The sequence below is a fragment of the Stegastes partitus genome, unplaced genomic scaffold (genome assembly GCF_000690725.1).
Source record: "Stegastes partitus isolate 25-593 unplaced genomic scaffold, Stegastes_partitus-1.0.2 Scaffold354, whole genome shotgun sequence".
Classification (NCBI taxonomy): Eukaryota; Metazoa; Chordata; class Actinopteri; family Pomacentridae; genus Stegastes; species Stegastes partitus.
The window spans coordinates 334724-345037 of record NW_007578085.1 but is presented as its reverse complement, the minus strand read 5'-3'; the positions used below and the strand labels follow the sequence as shown (position 1 = coordinate 345037).

General features: G+C 41.4%; 1 protein-coding gene across 1 annotated transcript in view; it reads left to right on the top strand.

Moving 5' to 3' along the window:
- LOC103359101 (cerebellar degeneration-related protein 2-like) overlaps positions 1-10217 on the top strand; it is a 17570-nt gene extending 7353 nt beyond the window's left edge. The window contains exons 2-6 of the mRNA XM_008284313.1: positions 2744-2856; positions 4254-4402; positions 4488-4652; positions 4773-4980; positions 6360-10217. Of these exons, the coding sequence (XP_008282535.1) occupies positions 2744-2856; positions 4254-4402; positions 4488-4652; positions 4773-4980; positions 6360-7127 (1403 nt within the window). The 3' untranslated portion in view covers positions 7128-10217. The remainder of the gene's footprint in view (positions 1-2743; positions 2857-4253; positions 4403-4487; positions 4653-4772; positions 4981-6359) is intronic.
- Positions 10218-10314: the final 97 nt, after the last annotated feature.

Sequence of the window (10314 nt, the reverse complement as noted above, 5' to 3'; positions counted from 1 at the left end):
ACACTCTTAGGGTTTGTCAGTGCTTGTCACCGTTTCACATATACATAGTAATAATATTCTTAGTTAATATAACAGTGTTGATTATGGCAGCTTTAACTACTGCAGGTTTACATGTCTACTGACAATATATGGCCGTGAACGTTCCGTGTACAAACACCTGCCACTGATCCTGGGTAGTTGTAAATGGATAGATCATAATTTCATATCAGCAAAATGTTATCCTTGGATGTATAAAGAGAAAAATTATAAAGAAATTAGGTGAAGAAAGAATCATTTGATAACTGCGTCACATTATCGCACTATGTCAGTGAGAAGATCATTTATTATAACCTCTGAGGTCTTTGGGGTTTTGATAACATGTCATGGGTTGCTCGTGTCCCTCACAAAAGATGTTAACCCCCTGCTTTGAGTTGGATTTCTACTAATTCACTGAAGCAGAAAGAGGCCTGGATGGACTCCTCACTCACCTCAGCACTGAGCAGGGATCTACTCAGTAGTACCTGAGCAGCTGCTGTCAGGGCCCCACAGGAATTCATTAAGCTATCAGCACAGGGGGAAGTGTGTGAATTGGTCCATATGGAGCTGTTGGTAACAGCATGCTTAGCTTGCTGCTCATTAGTTTTACTGAAGGAGGTGAGGAAAGGACAACAAGGTAAAACAGCAGTGTGGTTTCAGTCAGTGCCGACTGGAAAGCAGAGCTAGAATACTGTTGACTGAGGCTGTTAGCAGTATGAGTATTTCAGAGAAAAAAAACCGTATTCGAACATGTAGCTCAATACTCATTTTTAACATATATGGACTTCAAAGTCTTGGTACTTTACAGTTGACAAAGACACTGATAATAATACATTATGTGTGTGATAAATTAAATTCCACCTAACAGTTTATTGGTGAAGCCACACTGAAAAGTCAATAATATGTCATTTCTGAGGACTTTTGTACCTGCATTTACAGATTTTTTTCTGAGTTGGACAGAGCAGAAACATGCTTGAATCAACATTGACATCATCATATTCCAAACTGCAAATTTCAGCATTTATTTTGAGCCATGTTTCTGGCTACACACTCAATAGTCACTTTGCTTTTAGCTCTGTTTTTGGTCTCCACCAGCAGGGAACAGCGTTAGACTGAATGAAAAAGATGGACCAAAACACTGAGCAAAATCTTGTGGTTTGTCACTTCACGTGATAAGTACTAAAATAGAAAGTTAAACAATTGCAGAATGCTAAGAGATTATTTTAAAACATACCTGATACCAAGAGACACCAAGCCTCTCCTCAGTACACTGGGTTAGTGAATTGTGTTTTTTAGATGAGAATAACATATAGCCACACTTCTATAGCCTGCTGATGTCTTTCAAATTACTTGTGTTGTTCATTCAGTGTCTAAATGCAAAGACATTCAACTTACAATTTCAGCGCTGAAGGTAGCTCTGTATCCTCACAGCGAGGTGGTTCTGGGTTTAAACCTGCTAGTCGGCCGGATCCGTTCTGTGTAGAGGTTGCATGTTCCCCCTGTGGGCGCGTGGGTTTTCTCTGGGTGCTCCAGCTTCCTCCCACAGACACCTCCCACAGCTGACTCTAAATTGGCTGTAGTTGTGGGTGTGAGTGTGCGTTATGGTCTGTTTCTTTGTATTAGCCCTGTGCTGGTCTGGCATCAGCTGGCTCTAACACTCACGAAACATTACCCACAGGAGAATAGACGGATGGAAGAAAAACAGCAAATCCACACATTTGAAAAGCTGGAACCAGAGAATGATTGGCATGTTTATCAAAATTGTTTTTGACCAATCGACAAATTCTTGCCGCTCAGAATCGCACAATAACATCCTCAAAATACATCTGAGCTAGTGACTTCTTCATGTCGTCCATTCTACTTTCAGCGATAGAGAAATGTTGCAGTGATACAGGTCGGCCTTGGCATTCGTCCCAGTGATCACAATTCATTACTGTCAATGTCGGGAACGTATGAGAGACGCCTCGGTTTAATCCCTCGCTTTCTGAGAGGTCGCAAACCACATCTTGCTGACTCAGACTCAGCAATGTAGGCCATCAGTAAAGCTGAGTCAGAGCACAGTTTGGATAGAGAATGATGACATGAATCATCTTACTTTAGAGGTGCATTAGCAGCCTGGAAGCACAAATAAAAACCGTGCAGTGAGGTGCAATTAAAGTAAACTCACTGTCAACGGAGCACTCTTATTTAACATGCCCGTCCGTCAGTTCTTTAGGTAAGAGAGAGAACTCTCCATCCCAGTGTGCTGAATCTCAACACTATTTCTGTCCTAATCTCAGTGGAGAAGTGTATTTTCAAATAATCTTGGCACGAGTCTCTGACCTTCATATTCAGTCAGCAGAGAGGACTTGCAGGAGGACATGCTGCAGGGAGGAGCCCTGTCTCTCCTGCCTTTATAATTGAACAGGTCCTGAGCAGACTGAGGCCATGCGATGGACTGTTTGATCATTCCAGACCCTGTTATAACCTTGCTTAAAATAGAACAGTGTGCTCTATTAATCGTGACAGCGGTAATCTAAATTGTGCAGCACCAGTTTGCCCTCTTCTGTGAGATTAACGTCTTTTTTCTTCTCAATCCGTCCTCTTCTATTTTTGCTCCACCAGTATTAATATTCAAACCGTCGTTTGTCATCCACTCCTCATTTCCCACCTCTCCCTCATTATGCTCTGCTTTAACTCGTTAAATTTAACTTTACTTTTTCCCCCTCTGTTTCTTGTTAACTTCTAGACCTCCACTTGGCAGCAGAACTGGGGAAGACTCTTCTGGAGAGGAACAAGGAGCTGGAGGACTCTCTGCAGCAGATGTACATCACTAATGAAGAGCAAGTGCAAGAGATAGAGGTGTGAACGATGGCAAAGATGTCAAAATCTAGTTTAATTATATTTATATCGTGCCAAATCCTAACATATGTTATCTCAAGGCACTTTATGTAGCAAGGTCAAGACTTTCCACAACCTGTCACGGGGCTTAAAGGAACAACACTTGGCAGGTTTCAGTAATATCAAATTTTAAAAAGGTTCTATGTGCCTATGTTATAGGACCAACACTTCTCACCCTACTCATGCATCCTTTAGAAAGCATTACACAGCACTTCCCTTTTAATAATAAGACACTGAATAAGGCACAGTGCTCTGGATCCATTTTTTGTGTAGATAAAACATTTTTTTGTGACACATTTGTCATTTTCTTAGAATAAGACAAATATTCAAATTCCTCTATGAATAAGACATTAGGATCTAAGGTGCTGTGTGAACACATGAGCAGGTCATGTGTTGCGTCAGATCTGCACACAACAATCTCATGTTAGTGATCACTTCTGTTCTCCGGCTTTCGATGATCTTTAACATATCCAATTTTATGAAAACTGGCAAACTCCAGCCACAGATAAAACTCATGTGATATCATTGAAAGCCCCAAAGCAGCTTCTAAGTAGACTTCAAGGTGAGATTATATCAACCGTTACAGAAAATTTCTAACTGAAGAGATTAAAGTTTAAAGCAGTAAGTTAGCAGATATCAAACAGAGCGATAAGCCCTGCATCTGTGTTATATGAGGTGTGTCAGAAAAGTTCCAGGACAGGCGTCACAAAAGATGTATTTCAAACCAAAACTACAAACTACGAGTTTTCCCCTTCAAAGTAATCTCCAGCACGTCTACTAGAGATCCTTCGCTTCGTTCAGTGTGCCAGAAGAGGTGAGAGTTGTGGCAGGACAAGTCGAGGCTGCTTCACCATGACAACACGCCTGCTCACAATGCCCTGAGCATCCGACAGTTCCTGGCTGAGAAGAACATCGCCGTGCTGGAGCAACCTCCCTACTCACCCCACCTGGCGCCGTGGGATTTTTTCTTCTTCCCCAAGCTCAAGGAGGTCATCAAGGGGACCCGTTTTAAAGATGTGGATGACATCAAAATGGCTGTGATGATGGAGCTGCGGAGGATCCTGGAAGAATCCTTCAGGAGTGCATGGCGGCGTGGCAGAGAAGGCTGGGAAAGTGTGTTAGAGGCGGATTACTTGGAAGAGCAGAACTTGTAGTTGGTAGTTTGGATATGAAATATATCTTTTGTGACACCAGTCCTGAAACTTTTCTGACACACCTATTAAATGGGAACGCAAAGGCAAATTCAGGTGACAGCCTGTGAGAGTTGTTTTTTTTAACCCTGCTGTTTCTCAAAGTGTGTATTCTGATCTGCTGTGTATAAATGTTCCTACTAACCTGTGCATGTACTTGCCCTGCAGTACCTGTCAAAGCAACTGGAGGTTCTTCGGGACATGAATGAGCAGCATGCCAAAGTGTACGAGCAGCTGGACGGGACCGCCCGAGAGCTGGAACGCACCAACCACACCCTGGTGACAGACAGCAAGACCTCACAGCAGAAGATCGAGAGGTGAGACGGACTGGGAATATTGTTTTCTCAGTTTCTTTATCCTCTTCCATTTCGTCATTAAGCTTTGGCCTTTCTTTTGTTCCAGGTTAACAGGGACTATTGAGACTTTGCAGAGCCAGGTGGAGACTCTGTCAGGGCAGGTAGAGCAGCTTCGCTCCATGGAGCAGCTGCGAGTCAGGAGGGAGAAGAGGGAGCGACGCAAGACCATCCACTCATTCCCTTGCCTGAGGGAGCTTTGCACCGCACCCAGGTACTTATGCATTCCAAAGTATGAATAAGTGGAGCTCAATTTGATAAATCGTCTTTATACCAATTAAAACCCTGCCTGTAAGAGACCTGCTAAAAATTTTTTTTTTATTTACTTATTCAGGTATGAGGATGAATTTGTAGTCGGCAGGGCTGAGAGCTTTACTGTGGAAGCCAAGCGTCAGCCGTTTGAAGAAGAGAACCAGCACCTGCGGGAGGCGGTGTCAGCCCTGCGAGCAGCTGTCCGGACTGAGAGGGGTCGGAGGGAAGGGGTGGAGAGGGAGTGCAACCTCCTGATTGCAGAGTTCTCCCGGCTGCAGACACGGGTGCAGGTGTGGTACACTATGAACTATTTTGGCTCACATACCAAGAAGCTGTAATGAGTACCTCGATAAAATAACCTGTAATAAACATTTTGAGAACACGTCCCGTAAAGAGAACTTTGATAATATGTTCAGCAATACGTGCTGTGACAACATGGACTGTTATAAGCGGCTTAATAGCAGGGTCTGTAATAAGTACTTTGATGGCATGATTTGGAAAGACCACTGTGATAACATGGACTATATAAGCATCTTGATAACAAAGCATGACAGTGTAGATATATAAAGGACCTTCATGTGAAAGAGTTCCAAAACATCATGTCAAAAAGTTTACCCAAAAAGTAAGTTCTAAAAACAAAGATAATACACAAAGTTAGAACCTTTCTGTATATAGAAACATGAATGAACTCCTGACCTAGCCTGGCTTTTATTTTCTCGCTAATAATATTAACTACAGTAAATCCAGAGTTGTGCTTTATGAAAAAATATGCAACCAGGAAAGATTCACAGAAAAAAAAATCTTAAATGACTATATTTTTTGCTAGCTTCAGAAAATAACAATGATGGGACGAACTTGTAACCATAAACTGTGTATAAAAGTTTGATGTAGCCTTTTGGTCTGAAAAGTGAAGCCAAAGCGAGTGCCTTAAATCTGCATTCTGTCTAACAGCCAGCAGGGGGCGACAAGAAAAGCTGTCTGACAGTATATAAGAAAATGACCCTCCTTCTCAATAGATTTTCTACCTCAGTGAACATTTTCCTTATGACTTTATGGTCCTAATCACTTGTGCTAAGTCTCCTATAACACAGTTTGATGTTTGTTTTGTAAATTATGGTCCAGTTTAGAGGAAAATAAATGACAAAGCAGAGTATGCATTAGAGCATGGCTACCTTGCAAATTGATAGATTGCTACCATAAGGGCATCATAAGTGTCCCCGGGTTCTCAGTTAGATCCATCCGTTGCTCATCAAGTCCACTTTCAAAAGACCAACATGGTAACTGCTAAACTTCCAAACTCGAGGCTTCAAAAATGTAGCCCACAAACCAATGGGTGACATCACAGTTTATGCTCGCTACTGATGAGTTAGGGTAGTTACTCCCTTTGTCAAAGATTGAAATATCTAACACAAACACAATGCCAAAATGAACGACAAAGCAGTCATTTATCAAGCAAAAATGTCAAATATTTTTAAAGTCTGGTTTTATGTTACAGTTTTGTAAATTAGTTGATTAATTTGTAATAAAAAAAATAATCATTTGTTGCAATGATTTCATGGAAGAAAATCAGACACAGGAGAATTCTGTTATACTGTAGATTGTTCTTGTCTCAATGCATTAAATGCTTTGTAGTTTTGGTTTTTAAAACAGTGATTGTTTTTATTCACAGGATGCTGAAAGCTGCCAGTCGAGGGTACGGGAGTTGGAGGTGGAGCTGCAGGAGCTGCAGCAGCTGCGTCGCGCTCGGACTTTCCTGCTGAGCAGCGAGGACGACGGTGTGGCTCTTACACAGACTGTCCTCAATATCACCCCAGAGACCGACACTTTCCTGGAGGTGGAGGTCGGGGAAACAGGAGGGGGTGTAAGGGAGGAGACTGAAGGGGGAGGAGGTGTCGGAGGTGAGACGTTACCTGAGTCCAGCCCTGTGAGGAAAAGCTGCAGCGACACGGCGCTTAACGCCATAGTGGCCCGGGACGCATCTGGCCGCAGGAGAGGCAGCTACGCTCTCCATGCCAACAGTGTGAGGAAGAGAGGGATGTCCATCCTCAGGGAGGTGGACGAGCAGTACCACGCCTTACTGGAGAAGTACGAGGAGTTGTTAGGGAAGTGTAGGCGCCACGAGGAGAGCCTGTGTCACGCCGGAGTCCAGACTTCCAGGCCCGTCTCCCGAGACCCATCAATGAAAGACTGTGCCATGGGCCCCACCCCAGCGCCTCCCCCGACTCCCACCCAGTCACCCTCCACCCCTGAAGCCATTGAGAGCATCAGCAAGCAGGTGGAGGCGGTGGATAAGCGACTGGGGCAAAACACTCCAGAGTACAAGGCTCTTTTTAAGGAGATCTTCTCTCGTATCCAGAAGACCAAGATGGACATCAAAGCTACCAAAGCTGCGAAAGCTAGCAAATCTGGGAAATCAGGCAAATCTAGTAAACACTAAATTTGCACCGATTGGCTCTAGAGAGGATGAATTGTTGCTTATTCAGTGTTTAGTGCTCAAGTTTGTGAACAAGGGGCCTGGTATGAACAGTCTTATAGAGGGTGCTACTTTGAAAAATGGTAAATTCAAGTCCAGTCAATGTCAACTGAGGTCACCAGACTGCACAATTTTCATCCAGAACTGAAACCTTCCAGAAAACAAAAACAACCTGATTTGCATGTGGCCAATTTTAAAAACAGAATTCAGACTAAAGTATATAAAACACTGAATAATTTGTTGAGGCCTAGCTAGATTTCACTCCCACCATATTCAGTGTTCCAACTAAACCTATACTGGCTTCACCGCCTTACTATCTCACACACCACACTTACATCAACACAGCAGTAGCAGTATGCCTATCGTGAGCATCACAAGTGCACTAAAAGCTTAAGCTCCACAAAAAAAACATGAGGAAAGTGCATCATTGGCAAGAACACGAGTGGAAACCTGATATTACCATAAACTGTATCCGTTGTGTTTATTATAAAGGACTATACTAACATTTGTGTAACTACAGTAAGACAAAGGTTGAAGGCTCACCTCTCAATCCGCAGTGCTGTCTGTTTCAAGAATAACCCGTAGGTGCTAATAATTCTCCCGTTACCTATATCACTAATGACGTTAACACTGCTGAAAATCTAAGTAAGCCTTTTTTCATGGCCACTGTCTTCTGTGTGTGACCTGACTTCTGCTTATTTAAAGATTGTTTGTCCTCGCCTTTGGTCTAGATCATAGACTTGTATATAAAAAATGGACGTGGCCACTCTCACATCTCCCATTTTAAAGCCTTAAGGTTTGAAATTTCTGCATCATCTATTTTATGGGATAATAGTTTACAAAATCAGCATCTTGCTGCATTAAAAGGGAATTAATAATGGAGGTAACAAGTTAATTAAAAAATAAAAAATACAAATAGGGTCTTTGTCTTATAGATTTCTACACAATCATTTTTTTTAAACCAGAGGAGTCACACCTGCTGGCTGTTAGAAAAGAATGCAGTTGTAAAATTATCCATGTTGATCTCAGCTCCGTCCATCTTTTATATACAGGTCTGGACATTTCAAGGAATACTTAAATATTAATGGAAATACAAACTTGATTTTTAAAAAAACACCATACCACTGTCAAGTTTGTACAGTGAATATGACGCTATGACAATTGGCATCCAGCTGGTTAGCCTAGCTGAACATAAAAACTAGCTGGAAGTTGTGATTTTACAGAGGTTATTTCTTGGCCAGGGGCAGAAACCATGACTTTTCGTGAACAAATAGCAAACTTAGGAGGAAATGGATTTTGTTAGCTAGCCGTTTTCCACCCGCACCTCGTCTTTGTGCTAAGCTAACTAGCTTCAGGTCATAGCTTCATATTTATCACACATACACAGTCGTGACATCACTCTTTTCATCTAACTCATCAAAAAAAAAAAACATTTCACAAAGTATTAAACTATACCGTTAATTACTTTTTTCCCCTTTTTTTTAATCCAAAATGCTCAGATGATTTTGGGGATCAAGTGAAAATAGTTTGCTAACTATAAAATGTCAGGAACTTGAGTCAAACTAGAAGCTTACATATAACTACTTTACATACCATCACCCTCAACTGCATTCGTTTAATTTCAACTCCCATAGTTAGTATTGGTAGTGAAATGTCTTTCATTTGGGCCGAAAATGAAATTGCCCAACAAGGTACAAGAAGCATTTGTACTTATTTTTAAGTAGCGAGTGACATACAGCATAGAATCTGAGCTTCTTGTAGTTTTAGATAGTGAAAGCTGTTGAGTTTTGAATATACAGGTGTGACGATCCCAGTAAATGCTGAATAGCTGCTGTCTTAGAAAGAGGGTGCAAAGGACAATCTCTGCAGATAGTTGTTTTCATGATTTCTGGGCATTATGAACACTCATACAGAAGACAGTATATATACAGTGTGAGCATATCTGGTTGTTGGGAAGGCAGTTTTGTTTCGATCAAACAATGAGAAAGATAAAAGACACAGATTTTCAGTGCAGTTACTGGGATAGCAGAAAAGGCCACCGGATGGAGACGTCAGCAAGGAAGTTTATGAAAAACCCACGTGGAACCTTTATAAACACAATAACTGTGGAGCTTTTTTATACAAGTGTTAAGAATGTTTTTCTTTAATTATAGCTAGACAGAAACACCGTATACTTGACCTGTAACCAGTATAAGGCTTCAAACCAGGGCTTTGTCTAACACCTAGCAGTCTTACCAAACTATAAAACTAACCTGCAACTTATTGCACCTTTTTCACAATATACAATACCTATGCCTTTTTCTGGGTAGCCTCCTGTACCTTTGTTATAATGAATGTTATTGCAGCTAATGTTTTATATCCAACTCTTCAGTAATGTTGAAGACATAACCGAGCTTGAAACCTTTCACGCGTGGCACAGCTGACACCCGAGGGACCCTACGCTTGTGTTTGAGGCTGAAGTATGTAAACTGTGGAGGAGGGATGTTTGTCTGGAACCCAGAACTGAACTCATGGAGGAGTCGTGTTACCTCCTCATGATATGAAAGGTTCATTGCAGCGGTGTAATTAAACTTGACAACTGTGGTGTATAAAGAGCTTTTGAGGTCAACACTCGTGTCTTTAAGAATGATTCAAGTGTAAGGAATGGGGGAATGTGTGTTAGCATAGACAAAACAATGCCAAACCAGAGCCTGTTATTATTTTATAAAGGCTCGTAGGGTTTCTGTACTGTAATGTCTTACCTATTGCACTTGAAAATGTCCTACGCCTCATCTTTTGCGTTTAGAATAGCTAATATGAAATTGTACCTCTGTATTTATTTGTGTGTGAATGTTTCTCTCTTTTTTTGACTTTTCAGTGCCTATATGTGAATGTCAATAACATATTGTCAATAAACCTATTTAATTTGCTTTACTTTGGTTATCCAGTTTAAACATGTGCATTATTCGTTCAGAAGCAATTGGCATTAAAGTTTTGTTTGGACTGCCATTAGTTCATGTCATTACTTAACTAAGATCTACTTTACTCTGTTAATAAAGCGTTCATATAATGCAACCAGTGTTGTTGTATTTACTGTATGTAGCGTCACACTGAGTGGAATTGGAAGAAAAGTAGAGCGTTGTGCCAGTGGTGGTGGCAAATTAATTTACAG